General features: G+C 45.7%; 1 protein-coding gene across 7 annotated transcripts in view; it reads right to left on the bottom strand.

Moving 5' to 3' along the window:
- ITPR1 (inositol 1,4,5-trisphosphate receptor type 1) overlaps positions 1 to 16459 on the bottom strand; it is a 352733-nt gene that overhangs the window by 152226 nt on the left and 184048 nt on the right. For 6 of the 7 annotated variants that reach the window (XM_027522186.1, XM_027522187.1, XM_027522188.1 and 3 more), the window contains 8 exons: positions 16313 to 16367; positions 13093 to 13258; positions 12809 to 12979; positions 12062 to 12127; positions 10770 to 10907; positions 5604 to 5729; positions 2905 to 3105; positions 1150 to 1401 (listed from right to left, as the gene is read on the bottom strand). In XM_027522186.1, coding sequence (XP_027377987.1) covers positions 1150 to 1401; positions 2905 to 3105; positions 5604 to 5729; positions 10770 to 10907; positions 12062 to 12127; positions 12809 to 12979; positions 13093 to 13258; positions 16313 to 16367 — 1175 coding nt within the window. The remainder of the gene's footprint in view (positions 1 to 1149; positions 1402 to 2904; positions 3106 to 5603; positions 5730 to 10769; positions 10908 to 12061; positions 12128 to 12808; positions 12980 to 13092; positions 13259 to 16312; positions 16368 to 16459) is intronic. The other variant, XM_027522189.1, reaches the window with a different exon arrangement.

The following is a 16459-nucleotide window of genomic DNA, read 5'->3' as shown; positions in this document are numbered from 1 at the left end:
CACTGTCAAGTCAAAAGAAATGCACCTTGCATGACACAGCACTTCTAAGTGTTCACCCTGCCAAAACGCAATAACTTTTCCAAAAAGTAGTCTAAAAACAGTATATATTTAATATATACTACATAATCTATGCTGTGCTGTGCTCAGTCGCTCAGTTGTGTCTGATTTGTTGCAACCCCATAAACTGTAGCCATCAGGCTCCTCTGTCCACGGGATTCTCCAGGCAAGAATACTGAGGTGGGTTGCCATGCCATTCTCCAGGGGATCTTTCCAAACCCAGAGATTGGACCCAGGTCTCCTGCATTGCAGGTGGATTTTTTACCGTCTGAGCTACCAGGGAAGCCCAAGAACACTGGAGTGGGGAGCCTCTCCCTTCTCCAGGGGATCTTCCCAACCCAGGAATCGAACCGCGGTCTCCTGCATTGCAGGCTGGTTCTTTACCACCTGAGCTACCAAGGAAGCTGAAAATATGCGCACGCTCTCTCTCTCTCTCTCTCTACACACACACACACACACATATAAATGCATATGTATATATACTAATAATATAAACTAATACTATATATTTTAAAACATGAACAAAAATATATATTGCATGATCCATTTTTTTTGTTACTAGTTAATGTATATGAATAGGGAAAACAAAAGCTGAAAGGATTTACTAAAAACCTAACAGGTATTTATTATGGGTGGTAAAATTGTAGATTACTTTCCATTTCTTACTGGTTACCTGCTGTTCCTGAATATTTTAAAGCTGTCATTCATGATTTTTGCATCGCAAGTTTTTGTTTTAAAGAATAAACCTATTAAGTTTTACACTGGTGTGAACTGTCTCCCTAGCCACCGTTCATCTCATTTCTGAGAGGTCCGTTCAGCTCAACGCTCCTGTTTCAACAGGTGAGATGACTGCAGCAGTTTCCTGTTCTTTCTCAAGGAGACAAAAAGATTTACTTCCCCTGTCATCCCTCTCACACAAAATCAAGGCTCAAGAGGATGCTGTTTTGGCCACTGGAAGTCTCACAGCTAAGTGAGCCGTGGGTGTCAAAGCTGTGAGGTCCCACCTGGGTCAGCTCCCATCCAGCCGCACCCCCCCGCCCCACACCATGTGGAGAGTCAGAGCCCACCCACCCTGGGGACGCAGTCGCTCACCTCGGGGATGCAGTCCTCGTGGGTCACCACGCGGACAATGTCATCCAGTGGGAGCAGGGAGTTGCATTTGATCTCCGTGTAGACGTTCTTGCCCTCTGTGCACACGGCCAAGAGCTCCACCAGATGGATGTGGTACATGAGGGGGCTGTTCTCGTCCATCCGGTCCCGCTCGGACCTCATCATCTGAATCAGGGTCTGGAAAGAGGCTCTGTCGTTGTAGAACACGAGGACATCCTCTCCTGAATTAACCAGCTGTGATCAGTGAGAGAGTGAGACTTGTTTATAGCACAAGCTTGCTGGGATGGGGGAAGCATTAAAAAAGAAATCTATTCACACAGAAAGAGAGGTTCTGTCAGCATTTACCTTCCAAATCCAGCTGCATTTATATTACTGAACTCATCTACACTTCATTCATTTTTATTACTAAACAACTAAAAAATTCAGCAGCAGCATTTTCATTCAGATATAAAAATATCACAGCAGTCCTAAACATTATTAGGGGAAGAGAAAGTCTACATACCAGCATTCATGTATCAAGCAAAATGTAGATTTCAAGCCTGCCCTTGTATTTCCCCTAATTATTGGGCTATGATTTTTTTTTTCTTTTTAAAAATGTTCCCATCTCCTTTCACGCTTTGTATTTTTGTTACAGCTCTTTCATACACTGCCTTATTTCTTCACAATCACAAATAATCCAATTCTAAGTAAGATACACCTTCCTTTCAGCACTCAAAGAGTCAAGGCATTTCTATTCATAAAACTTGTCTGCTGGGGACTGGGGGTTCTCATTAATCTACTTAAGAATTAAGTGTTGAAATTGTTCAGCACTGCATGAAATATGAAAGATCCAAAAAGGGCTGACACAGAAGTCAAAATAAATACGGTCAATATTATTCACTTAATAACAGCTAACCTTTATGAACTCTGAGAATGTTCCCACAATAGCTTACAATACCAACTGGAGCAGCCATTCCAATAAATGGTAGCTATCACTGTCATCTTTATCTCATTTAACTAGCCTGTGAGTTTCTCAATCCTGAATCACGCAGCCTGGGACATGGACCAGAAGACATGTGTATCCCAGGTCAAGCCAACACTTTTAACGACACTATACCATCTTTCACTGAACTCATATATGTAGATAAGACCACAACTCCAGGTGTTAGCTGGATTTACTTGAGATTCCATTTATTTTTTAAAGATGGAAAGATGACAGCAAGCACCTACAGAAGCTGAAGTCCCGAGGGTGACAGAGGACCCTCCTGGGACAGACGGCATCCATGGGCACTGACGTCTGACAGAGACCCAAGGGGGACTTTGCCCCGATTCTACTGACCAGCTTCTCATAAAGCATCAACCAACAATATTCCCAGCTAGTTAATTAGGTGGATAATTTTTTTAAGTTATAGAATTCACAAGAAGAACTTCTTTGGCTCAAAGGATTCTATCCACATTTAATCTCAATTCAATGTATTTTGGTTCAATTTTCTTGGGCTGTTTTACTCTCTCAGAAGAATCCTAGCCAACGATCCTTAAAATAGATTTATTGCTATGAAAAAGTAGATTGGATTCTTGGCTGTTTCTACAGTTTAAGCTCACACACACAAGATCACACACACTTGTGCGTGCACACACATACATTATTTTTTTTTTAATGGCCCCTGGACACGGTGCCAGGTTATACAAATAAAATTAAATAATTTGTAAGTCCCTGAGAACATCGGATGAAGGTATTTAGAAATACATAGCTGTCACCTCGGCCATGACCATGTCTTGGCACTTCTTGATGAATTTCCCTTCAGCCTTGACAATCGTCTGCAGGAACTTGATGTACTGGACATTTCGACCGTGAGTCTCGATGCAGTGAACAAAGTGCTGGACGACCCGCTCGTTGATCTCGCTGCACAGTTGGAAGTTGTTCATGAAGATGTGCTGCATCGTGACGGCTTCCAGGATCTGACGCGAGAGCAAGGGCACAGAGACAGGATCAAAGGAAGGGCGAGGCGAGAAAGAGTCTATCCCAACACAGGCAGGGGCATTCAGCCCCGCGAGAGCATCTTTCTCCATCCTTGCTTCTGTAGGGTGTTCCTGTTAACTCAGCTTTTTCAATCATGTGTAATAAAACCACAGGACAGTAAACACATCATTAGTTTTCTGCTGAATGAATTTCAGAGGGAAGCTCAGCACCCAGACCAAGGAACAAAATAGACCCCTTTATGGCCCGCTCTCTCCAAGTTTAACAATTATTTTGGCTTCCACAACCACAGATTAGTTTTGCCCAGTCTTGAACCTCAAGCATCCTCTTCTACCTGCCTTTTGTTCAAATTGCAATCGTGTCATCCGTGTTGTATGTGTTACTAGCTTGTTGACTATCACTGCTACACACATTCCGTCGCATGAATATACCACGTGCATTTATCTGTTGATGGGCATTCGGGGGAGTGACTTAGCAATTAAATCCCCACCACCACCACCGGTCTTAAGCGTAAGGAGTGACACAGTTCTTATGACATGTGTGATGAACAGGGTCCCTCTGAACATTCTTCTAAATGTCTTCTGATAAATGAAATGTATGCATTTCTGTTGGCTTTATACCCAGGAATAATGTTGGGTTGCAGAGTTCAAATACATTTGGCTTTGGAAGATACTCCCAAACAGCTTTGAAACAAATTAACAATTTACATTCTACATTACAGCTACTCCATAGTGTTGCCAATACTGAGTAGTGTCAGTTTTTTAATTTCATAATTTGTTGTAAGTAACTTCCTCAATTTTCATTTCTCTGATGCTGAACCATGTTGAGGGCTTTGTGATGGCTGTTGGCCATTTGGATAATCTCTACGGCAGAGCGTCCCATTTTAAAGTTTTTAGCTCATTTGAAAGAGTGGGCTGTGATCTTCCTCACGGACCTTCTGGAGTTTGTTGCTTCTACTGGGAGTGAAGTTGCTCCTGGACTTGAACACTGAGTGTTTTCTCTCACTGGGGCTTGTCTTCGCTTACTCTTTACAGTGTCATTTGACAAATAGAAGTTCTTGATTTTTTTTTAAAGATTTTTTTATCTTGGACCATTTAAAAAGTCTGTATCGAATTTGTTACAATTTTGCGTCTGTTGTTCATCTATTGGTTTTTTGGCCAAGAGGCATGTGGATGGGATCACAGCTTCCTGACCAGGGACCAAACCCACACCCCCTGCATTGGAAGGCGAAGGCTTAACCACTGGACCACCAGGGAAGTTCTGCATTGATTTTTTTTAAAAGTCTGATTTATTGATATTTTCCTGCATGACTAGTGCTCTTTGCATTCATTGTGAGAAAAGTTCCCTTCCATAAGGTCATGAGGATATTTTCAGGTTTTCCTTTTCAGGAGCTTCATTTTCTACTTTTTATCCAGACTTACAGAGTTATTAGGTTTAATGACTGGTGTGAGGTAAGGGGCTTTAACCTTTTCATCTTTTGCCTTTTCATTAACATGAAAAGGATGGAAGATGACTCTACAATGCAGTTCTTTCTCTGGAAAGCTCCAGCAGTATGGATGAGTACTTAGGTGTGTTTGTGTGTGTGCATGTGAGTGTGTGTTAATGTACAAGGCTGTCCTTTGCAGTACTGCTCATGAGCCAAAAATCAGACACTGCTGAACTGTCCATTAATAAGGAAATGGTTTCAAAAAAGTTACAGCCATTCTGCCCATGTGCGCTCAGTTGCTTCAGTCGTGTCCAACTCTTTGTGACCCCATGGGCTGTAGCCCACCAGGCTCCTCTGTCCATGGGATTCTCCAGGCAAGAATACCGGAGTGGATTACCATTTCCTCCTTTAGGGGATCTTCCCAACACAGGGATCAAACCCGTATCTCCTGCACTGCAGGCAGATTCTTTTACCGCGGAGCCACCGGGGAAGTATTTAGCCATGAAAATCAATGAGAAAAATTTATATATCTCTGACTTACAAAGATACCCAAGATGTGTAAGTGAAAAAGGCAAAATACAAAAACAATGTGTACAGTGTACCACCATTTTCCTATAAAAAAAGCATAACACGTATGTAACATATTAAAAACATATGTAATTAAAATGTAACACAATTATGTTTTACACGGACACATTATGTTTTGTGTAAACATAGAAAACTTCATGCAGGACCTCAGGAGGATGTGGCTGGACAGTGAGAATTGGTACTTTGCTACAGCTGGAGTTTGATGTACTGAGGGATGCTACTAAGAGAAAATACATTTATCTTGCATCTACCACCGCTTCCTCCCTCCTTCTACCTTTTTTTCCCATAAAGTATTCACATCCTCCTGAGAGCTGATCAAAATGTTCCCCATCAGAATGAAGGTTGCATCATAACAAGTCCCAGCGGCCACAACAGCAAAAGAACAAGCTGTTCTCTTCTCTTCCTGCTTCCACCCACTGCGGTCCTCCTCCCAGCACAGAGTCCCAGACAGGCCTCCAGTCTTACCCCTGGGTTTAGAAACAGGTTTATATGTTTGTGGAGCAGAGCCTGATTCTGCTGGTTGCCGGCGCAGAAATTCTGAAGAAACTCATGAGCCAGCCTCATTATCTCCTGCATCTTGGTGTCTTCAGCCTGTGAGGGAGAAGACAGATGAAAAACAGGTTGAAGACCCGGCTAGGCCTTTGGCAAGGGAAGGTCAGATAGAGAAAGCAGCGATCTCTAGGCCAGGATTCCATGATGCCCCCATCCCCTCAACTCATGTGGGGCTCTGGGGGGTGCTTCAAGGGGCTGGCTGTATAAAAACATTGGGGGGTGCTGCACCGCTGACTCTTGCAGAGAAATCAGAAATTTGTCTATGCTTCATGGAGGAAAGTGAATTCTCTCCCACTAGCCTTGGGCAGTCAAATGAAATGATTTTATCAGGGAAAAAGGACATAGAGAATGAAAGCTAAGAGGAACTCTCTGAGATCTCACTGTCTAGCAATTGCTGAAATTTCTAAACCTCCTACTTCTGAAAATACGGATGGACAGCAGAGCAGGGGCCAACTTCATCACTGGCTATAAGCACATCTCCCAGCTCTCAGGCACACATTTTCAAGTTGCCTTAACCTATGGACACCCTAAATGCTGGCAGCAGTTAACACAGCAAAGTGGAACTCTAGATTCTAAGTTGGGGCAGATGTACCTGTCTTGACTCCTTTCCCCATCACCTGACACATGATTTAACCTAAGACTTAGCTTTCCTACTTACACAGTCAGGATAATGTATGTCTCAGGCATTTCCCATGGCTGATTAGCAGATTCTCATGTCATATATCAAAAACACATACTCAGTAAGCAACCAGGATACACTTTACAGCATGGGCAAGTATAGCTATCATCTTGCAATAACTTTTAATGCAATATAATCTGAAAAGATACCAAATCCTTTTGCTGTACACCTGAAACTAATATTGTAAATCAACTACACTTCAAAAAAATACACTCAATGTTTGTAAAGAGTTAGATGCCTATGTTAATCCTAAAGGAAATCAACCCTGAATACTCATTGGAAGGACTGATACTGAAACTGAAGCTCCAATACTTTGGCCACTTGATGCGAAGAACTGACTCATTGGAAAAGATCCTGATGCTGGCAAAGACTGAAGGCGAGAGGAGACAGAGATCCAGATGATAGGATGGCATCACTGACTCAACAGACATGAGTTTGAGCAACCTCTGGGAAATGCTGATGGACAGGGAAGCCTGGTGTGCTGCAGTTCATGGAGTCGCAAAGAGTCAGACAGGACTGAGCAACTGAACGACAAAGAGGCCCATGACAGGACAATTATATAGAACCTCCTGGGACTTCCCTGGGGGTCCAACAGCTAAAACTCGAAGCTCCCAATGCAGGGGGCCCAGGTGTGACCCTGGTCAGGGAACTAGATCCCACATGCAGCAACTAAAGAACCCGCATGCTGCTACGAAGATTGAAGATCCCACATGCTGTACTTAAGACCCAGTGCAACCAAATAGATAGACATTTAAAAACAAAGAAACCTCTTGCTACTTTCAGTTCAGTCGCTCAGTCGTGTCTGTCTCTTTGTGACCCCATGGCCTGCAGCACGCCAGGCCTCCCTGTCCATCACCAACTCCCAGCACACCAGGCCTCCCTGTCCATCACCAACTCCCAGCACGCCAGGCCTCCCTGTCCATCCTCCTGGAGTTTACCCAAACTCTTGTCCATTGAGTCGGTGATGCCATCCAACCATCTCATCCTCTGTCGTCCCCTTCTCCTCCCACCCTCAATCTTTCCCAGCATCAGGGTCTTTTCAAATGAGTCAGATCTTCGCATCAGGTGGCCAAAGTATTGGAGTTTGAGCTTCAGCATCAGTCCTTCCAATGAACACCCAGGACTGATCTCCTTTAGGATGGACTGGTTGGATCTCCTTGCAGTCCAAGGCACTCTCAACAGTCTTCTCCAACACCACAGTTCAAAAGCATCGATTCTTCGGCACTCAGCTTTCTTTATAGTCCAACTCTCACATCCATGCATGACTACTGGAAAAAACCATAGCCTTGACTAGATGGACTTTGTTGGCAAAGTAATGTCTCTGCTTTTTAATATGCTGTCTCGGTTGGTCATAACTTTCCTTCCAAGGAGTAAGCATACTACTTGCTACTTTACCCAGTTCTAAACAAGCCACTACTTAAAAGAGTAAAAACAAAACGAGAAGCCTCCCCAAATGGAAATCACCCCTCATATTCACAGAGCCCACTTCATCTTCCTCAGTCACCTCACATACATCCCCTCATTTCAGAGGCAGAGTGCCGCAGTTGGGAATGCAGGCCCTGACACCAGGCTGCATGGCCCTTAGGCCAGATGAACAGCTTCTGAGCTGTGTGACCTTGGGCAAGGAACTTAACCTTTCGGTTTCCTCATCTGTAACAAGGAGCTGATAAAGGACACGCTTCCTATTGTGGTTATGAAGATTAAATGAGAAAATTCATGTCAAGTGCTTAGACCATAATGACTCATTAAATGTTAGCTGCTGTTACTGGTCTAGACTAAGGGTCAGCAAACTTTTTTCTTAGAGGTCCAGATATATACTTCAGGGCTTTATGGGTCAAAAAACAAAACAGAGGACATTATGCACACACCTATATAACCCCTAAAAATTTAACTATTCAAAAACGTACATATGTGTACCTATGGATGATTCATTTTGATGTTTGGCAGAAAACAACGCAATACTGTAAAGCAGTTATCCTTCAATTAAAAATAAATAAAGCTAAAATTGAAAACAAAACAAAACGTAGCAACCATTCTTGTCTCTAGTGCTATATAAAAACAGGCGGTAGGCTGGAGGTGATCCATGTCTGCAGTCTGCCCACTCTGATCTAGACCACAGCCTTGTGAGAAAATAGAACACTTCTGCCAGGAACACTGATGGAAGGAACCCAGACTCCCAGGGTGACAGATGAACAAAGCAGGAGGTTTAAAGAGGACGCTGACAGCAAGTCTCAGAACAACAAAGGAGGTATTAGATTTGTCTCTCATTTACAGAGAGAGGGGCAAAGTTTCTAAGCTCTAAGAAATCAGAGGGTCTGGGACAGAGACACACCACAGCAACCCTGAACCACTGTGCATTCTTCCCTTTCTTCACCTACTAAAGGAATCTGCTGGCAGACAAGCTACCTAAAAGCTTCTGCCCTTCAAAGCAGATTTTTACAGGGCAAGGAGCTCACAAAGACATAACACGAACTTACCTGTTAGTAAGAGTCCCTCCGCTGTCCTTACACAATGGGATGGCTGTATCCATCCAAAAACCAGACAAAGTATACACACACAATGTTCTGCCTTTGAGTCACCAATTCCAGCTGAATCTGGTTCCTATAGGTCCCTCCAACACTGCTCTGAGAATGAATGTCTCATTAAGGAAACAGGTTACTATGAGGCAAAGCCAAGGCCAGCAACCTTTCTCCTGACATTCTTCACACAGACGGAGACGAATCCACTTGCTGGTTTGAGTCCAAACATTGGCCAAGTTTGGATGACAGCCACATCCATCTGTATTAATTCCAGGTTACTGAAGACCCTGATCTATTGAAGGGATTAAACTTGTACTTTTATCTGTGGCTGGTGAAAAGCCTGACCTATCAGATTCACACAGGCCCCGTGACTGAGGAGACGGCCTCGGGAGGGAACTTCCTAAGGTGCAGGGTAGCGGGTGAAAGTGAGGAGCAGGTGGGGTGGAAGGCGAGCCGTCCAAGGCCCAGGCTCCCACAGATGAGCTGAGCAGGCTCTGCTACGTGCAGCTGGGCCTTCCAGACAAGTTTCTAAACCTCTCTGGCTTCAGTCCTCTCATCTAGAATGGGGCACCTATCTCCTCTGGGTGTCCTGAGGATTAAATGAGAGAATAATGTAAAAGCCTCAGCACAGGGCCTGGTACCTGGCAAGCAGTGGGCAGGGAACCTCCTTCAGGTGACTTCACTAGGGAGCCTCTGGGAGTCACTGGGGAATTCAACAGCCCAGCACCTAAGTCTCAACTCTAAAACTCCCCAGCCTCGGTCCCCTCATCCATCAAGTGGAAACGCCAAGAATGCCACTCTGGGTTTTAGAAGCTTGAATGAATGCTTTCATTTTGTTCTACTGGACACTGTTATTCTTTGTATTTATTTATTATTATTTTTTAGCCATACTACACTGCATGTAGGATCTTAATTTCCCAGCTAGAGACTGAACCGATGCTCCCTAGAGTGAAAGAAGAGTCCTCCTAACCACTGGGCCACCAATGAAGCCCTGAATGAACGCTTTTAGAAGTGCCCTGTCAGGTCTATGCTATCCTGCTTCCCTCCATCCCATCACTAGCAATGCCAAATGCTAACACGAAAAATGAGAGATGTAGCTTAATTTCTATCAACAGAAAAGATGACTTAGACTGAGCCGAATCCAACAGATCGAACCTAACCAGCTGTCAGCACACAGCGAGGACTTCGAGTTGACAAGTCCTATGTTCTCACATGCATTTATAGCTTGCATGGCTGAGGAACAAGGCAGACGAAACTGTACTGCACATACTTATTAAGCTTTGGTGATCCAGTATCTCTGATGTGGGAAGACAGCTTTCTCTGGCTCTCCTGAACTCACCAGTTCATCCCCCTGCTCTGAAAGTCGAAAACTGCAGTCCCTGTGATGGGGGGGGTTCATAATTGATCACTTACGCTAATCTGATTTCATAATCATACATGTGATCTGGGGGAGTTATTGATGGCCATGTCACAAGCTCTTCTAAAACACACTGGATTCAAAACAATAAACAGCTTTTACAACTCTTTAAAAAAAGGAAAACAAGTGTATGGTACAAGTCCACGTGCAGAGACAGCTCTGTCCACCAGACCTTTGTACTCAGACCAAGCTGCCTGGCAGGGAAGTAAGGAGAGAACAGACTCCTCCTTCTTTATAGAGTTCTAAAAGTGGAGGGAGGTTATGGGGGGCTTCACTGTACTTCTACCATGCTCTGTTTGTTTCACGTCAGTTACCTAAGATTGCTTCACAGTGACAGTCATCACACATCAGCTTCATTTCTTCACCAACCGTTCCCAAGTGTGAAGGTTTTGGGAAAACCCAGGAACCTGCCCCCTAGGAGCAGCAGCCGTGGGGTCTGGCTGCAGGGAGGGGGCGATGCCCACCTTCTCGTAGGGGATCTGCAGCAGCTCCAGCACCACGGCGTGGGCGCCCATGTTCCGGAGCAAGCGCTGTTGCTGCTTCCTGCTCTTCCGCACGGATGCGCTCTCTTGAACACAGAGTTTGCTGAGTCGGATCAAAATCTGGTAGGAAGAAAGGTCAAAGTTTCTCGTCAACTCACATCTCTGTTCTGAGGATCTAACCTGGAACCTGGCCACTACAGTTCCTGATACCTCACTGGGTACGTGGAATTTGCTAAGAGAATAGATCTTAAGCATTCTTATCTCCCCCTACCATCCTCCAAAAGTTACTTCTGTGAGTGATGGATGTGTTAATTAACTTGATTGTGGTAATGATTTCACTATGTATATATCAAATTATCACATTGTCAAGTATATTATAATTTTGTCACTTATACCTCAAAGTTTGAAAAAAAAAGTTGTAAGAAACAAAAATCAATCTCAGAAAAGTAGGAAGCATAGTTGGAAGAAAGATTGCCAGGGGGTGGTGTGGGCAGGAAGGTAAAAGGGATCACAGTCCATTAAGAACATAGTAAGAGGGAAAGTTCTCTAACTTGTAGGATCCTTACTGGTTGTATTGAACCAAATCCACATATGGCTAAGAACAAGTCTTCTAGATTAACGACTGGATTATGGCTCCATCAGCAAGTGGGATGCTTTCAGGTATCCTAAAATGGTATGGGGGCTTCCCTGTTGGTTCAGTGGTAAAGAATCTGCCTGTCAGTGCAGGAGACGCAGGTTCAGTCAGTCCCTGGTCCGGGAAGATCCCCTGGAGAAGGAAATGGCAATCCACCCTAGTGTTCTTGCCTGGCAAATTCCATGGACAGAGGAGCCTGGTGGGCTACAGTCCATGGGACTGCAAAAGAGCTGGACATGACTTAGTCACTAAACAACAACAACAACAAAGCTATGACTCAGCATCACTGCCAAAAACTTGGGAAGAATTTGTTCTGGGGTAAAAAACAAACAAAAACACACCAAGCTTCCAGCCTCTCAACTTTGAATCAACCTATGCAAAGATTTCTAAAGAATTAAGGTTCTCATTGGTGACACTATGTGTCAGCAATCAAGATAAATCATTGATAACTTTACCACTTCACTCTTCCTTCAATTGTAAACCTTCAGAAGTATAGGTGCTGGTGGTCCCCATACAAGGTGAGGAAACACACATGATGTGAACTGAGGCCTGACACTAAGACCTATGCACTTGACCTCAGAGGTCCCTTTCTCTCTGTTAAACTTCCCACCACGGGAAAGGCTCAGGGGAGGGCACATACCTCTTTGACCACCCTGTAGTTGTAGCTGCTGGTGCTCTCATGCTGCTGTGACTTGTTATTCCCCTCCTAGGAACCAAAACGAACGTGACTGGGGTGTGCACAACTCTTGGGTTCCTGTCCATTTGTTAGGGTTAGCTCACAATCTCGGAAGGAATAGGAATTTTGCAGTGTTTTCCGGCCATCATGGGGCTTCCCAGGTGGCACTAGTGGTAAAGAATCCTCCTACCAATTCAGGAGACACATGAAACGTGGGTTTGATCCCTGGGTAGGGAAGATCTCCTGGAGGATGGCATGGCAACCCACTCCAGTATTCTTGCCTGGAGAATCCCATGGACAGAGAAGCCTGATGGGCAGCAGTCCATAAGGTTGCAAAGAGTCAGACACGACTGAGTGACTGAGCACTAGCACTAGCCAGCTGTCCTGCTAGGTTTATGCCCGAGTCAATCACTTGCTCACACTCAGCTCTCCATGATGGATGTTATTTCACTGATTGGGAAAGGATGGTGGACCAGGCATAGCTGGAGAACAGGTTCATTCTGGAAGGGGCACCTGGTGCCCAGGTGAGTCTGCGAGGGGCACCTGGTGCTGCACTTCCTAGGAGAATGGCTATCACCCGGATAACAAGCAGACCTCTTGAGATCCCAGCCCATCCTAGCATCTGCATTTTTACCTAAAACCAGAGGAGGACGTTCACTTGTTCTCAGGACCCACGCATCTCCTCCGGCAACCTAACCTGTGGTCACCCACCTCTGTCTTCTTATGCTCGTTTTCTCCAGATGCGCCGTCCATGGCCTCGTCGGGGCCCTGCCCTTTGTACACCCAGAGCTCTGACTTCTCCACGATGGATCTCAGCTGGTCCAGGTCTTGTTTTATCTGCTTGTAGTTATCGACATCTTGGCTGGTAACGAGCAGCTGAACCTGAACGAATGCAATTGACCAGTGGCACTCAGCACCCTCTCAGACAGATGACGACACCACCACCAATAACACAAGTACACACACGTGTGTGCACACACGGCCACCCAAGCTACCTGTTTGAAGGCCTGGAGGACCTCCTGTCTCTGACTGAAGTGCCGAAAGAGGAGCTGCAGGGCCCCCGACACCAGGGGTGGGTAGTCGTGCATCGTCAAGTGGAGCAGGACTCGGAGGAAAGTTCTGCCGCCGTGGTCATCCAGGTCCAGCGGGGTGTTCTCCTCACTGAGGGGAGAGGTCACGTGAGTCACAGACAGCCTTCACCCGCACCCATGGGCCCAGACACACCTCACTTCATGAGATCCCCAACTCTATGGCCGACCTCAGCAGACCTGGGTATTAAATAACTCCTTTAACAATACCATCTTGTTTCATCTTCAACTGTGTTCTGAGGGGAGGGGACAGTTACAGTGTCACAGCTGCCCAGTGTTTAACCAAAGTCCCCACCTTCCCACAGTGACAGGCCTGGCTTTGCAAACACTCTCCCACCAGATGTTCTGCTGCTGGGGGTTTCAGAGCCGCACACAGCTGTGTTTCTCCCGAGTTACTAGTTTGTTTTTTATTTAAGATGCTAGTCCCAAGAAACCATCTGTGGTGGAGGGCCAGGTTTTTGAGGTCTGCTACTGCTAAGTCGCTTCAGTCGTGTCCAACTCTGTGCGACCCGAGACAGCAGCCCACCAGGCTCCCCTGTCCCTGGGATTCTCCAGGCAAGAACGCTGGAGTGGGTTGCCATTTCCTTCTCCAATGCATGAAAGTGAAAAGTGAAAGTGAAGTCACTCAGTCGTGTCTGACTCTTAGCGACCCCAAGGACTGCAGCCTACCAGGCTCCTCTGTCCATGGAATTTTCCAGGCAAGAGTACTGGAGTGGGGTGCCATTGCCTAGCCTGTACCATATCCCTGATCGTGCACTTGGATGGGGTCACAGGGGCCAACAAATGTGTGTGCTCAGTCATGTCCGACTCTTTGCGACCCCATGGACTGTAGCCCTCCAGGCTCCTCTGTCCATGGGATTCTACAGGCAAGGATACTGGAGTGGGTAGCTGTTCCCTTCTCCAGGCGGGGGGGGCGGGGGGGGGGGGGCGGGGGGGGGGGCGTTTAATTTCCCCAGGGATCGAACCTGCCTCGTGCATCTCCTACATTGGCAGGCAAATTCTTTACCACTGCACCACCTGGAAAAAGGGAAAATCACTAGACTATTCAGGTATGGTAGTTTAGTCGCTAAGTCGTATTTGACTCTTGCGACCCCATGGACTGGAGCCCTCCAGGCTCCTCTGTCCATGGGATTCTCCAGGCAAGAATGCTGGAGTGGGTTGCTAGTTCCTTCTCCAGGGCATCTTCCCAACACAGGAATCAAACCCAGGTCTCCTGCATTGCAGGCAGATTCTTTACCGACTGAGCTATGAGGGAAGCCCATCTGCACCATCTGGGAAGCCCCCCCAGTGGCCATGAAAGTGCCCAAAGATTCACTTATCTCATCTCAAACTGGCAGCAAGCAGTTTGGTCCCTCAGGCCCCACTTTGAGAAGTGTTGCCGTGAGTCATCCCCACTCAGTGCTATTCTAGCTTCCTAGCTGGGGTTAATCAGTATATTATCAAGGCTTCTCCCAAGATCTACGCTACGCGGATTGTGTGCTACTTACACAACCAAAAATTTAATAAGCAAGTCCTGACGCTAACGGCAGGCCACCGTGAACCTGAGCACTGGCAGTCAGGTTCTGGGCCTGTATTGTGTTTACAATCAAATGAAGGTCAAATGCTGAGACCTTCATGGCTGCAGACCAGCAAGGGAGGCATAGATAGGACTTAGTACATAAATCCTGTGTTCATGCTGTGCGCTCCAGAAAGGTGTGAAGAAGCTTTCACAGCCCTTCCACACCAGGAAAGCAGTAGAGCGCCAAGACACCACCCAGCAGACTGAAGTGGCACCAGGCTAAACTCAAAACTCCCTGAGTTTCAGAACAGCAATCTCTTCCATAGAGTAAATAATGTTGCTGATTCAAACTTCACAGATTTTACATTAAGCGCTAAGACAGTGAATATCAGTTCACCCTCTCTGGTCTAAACACCCTTATGTAGGTTCCTCCCACATGGACACTGGGCTCAGCCAGGCGATCCGCTTGGACCAATAGGACATCAGCAACATGATGCAAGCGGAGGCTTGCTTGGTGCTTGTACACTGTTGGTCTAGCCTCTTGGGGCCTTTGCACATAGAGCCAGTTACCAAGCTATGCAGAAGCCAAAAGTATCCATGTGCAGAGAAAAAGAGAGAAGTCCCAGCCTTAAAGGTATCACCTCCAAAAAGCCAGAAATGCAAAGACAGCAACATGGATATGCCAACCCCAATCACTAGCTACTATGGTCGCATGACGGACCCAACAGTGATCAGCAGAAGAACCATCTAGCTGAGCCCCAGTCAACCACAGAGTTGTGAGAGACAATAAAATGACTGTTTTAATCCATTTTTCTTTAGCTGTCCTGGGTCTTTGTTATCGTGTGTGAGCGTGGGCTCAGTAGATGTGACTCTCATGCTCCAGAGAGTGGACTTCAGTAGCTGCAGCACATGGGCTTAGATGCCCCGTGATATGTGGAATCTTCCCCGACCAAGTATCGAACCTGTATTCCCTGCACTGACAGAAGGATTCTTAACCACTGGACCACCAGGGAAGTCCTTAATCCATTAAGTTTTGATTGTCAAAAGCAGTACATAACCAAAGCAAATGTGTATATACCAAGAGTTATACATACAGAGTGTTTATACCAAGTTTGCAGGTGTTTGAGCCTTACAGGGATTTGAGTCTCATAATGATGTTTTCAGTCAACAGTGAGCAATCTCATCTTTTTGGAAAGGGTTCACACAGTAATTTCAGGTTACAGACAATGAAAGAACTGCATGCCTGTTTTTATTCTTGTGGCTGCTTGGCTCCTAAAGAGCTTGGGGGTGACTGCGCCCAGTAGCACCCATGAGCATGCTTTCTGCACTCTGTTTTGAGCCCCCTCTTTCTTTCAACCCTATTTCCTCACCATTTAAAAAAGTCTTGTAATGTGTATACTTTGAGAAACCTCCTTCAGTTCTTTCTACTGTAGGCAGGAAACACATATATATGAAGCCAACTAAGATCACTCTGACCTGAGTTCTAGAAGTTATAAAGTGAGGAGGCAAAGAACCTAAACCCAAGGACTAAACCTTTCTGAGTCCAAGGAGAAGTCTTTGAGAGCTAATGGAGAGGAGCCTCCTCCATCTCAGAACCACCTACAAAACAGAAACTGAAAATATACTTTCCTTCCTCCGAAGATGCCCTCAGCTTGTTCTTCAATGTGTTCGAAGTCAAGAGCACCTGAAGAGTTAGAGAGAACAGAACTTTAGATGCAGGAAGTTATGAAAATGTGCTGCCTGTGAACTTCCGCCCCAAAGAGCCTTGCCTCTGCT

This window comes from Bos indicus x Bos taurus, chromosome 22 (assembly GCF_003369695.1).
Source record: "Bos indicus x Bos taurus breed Angus x Brahman F1 hybrid chromosome 22, Bos_hybrid_MaternalHap_v2.0, whole genome shotgun sequence".
NCBI lineage: Eukaryota > Metazoa > Chordata > Mammalia > Artiodactyla > Bovidae > Bos > Bos indicus x Bos taurus.
This window is presented reverse-complemented; position numbering and strand designations above follow the sequence as displayed.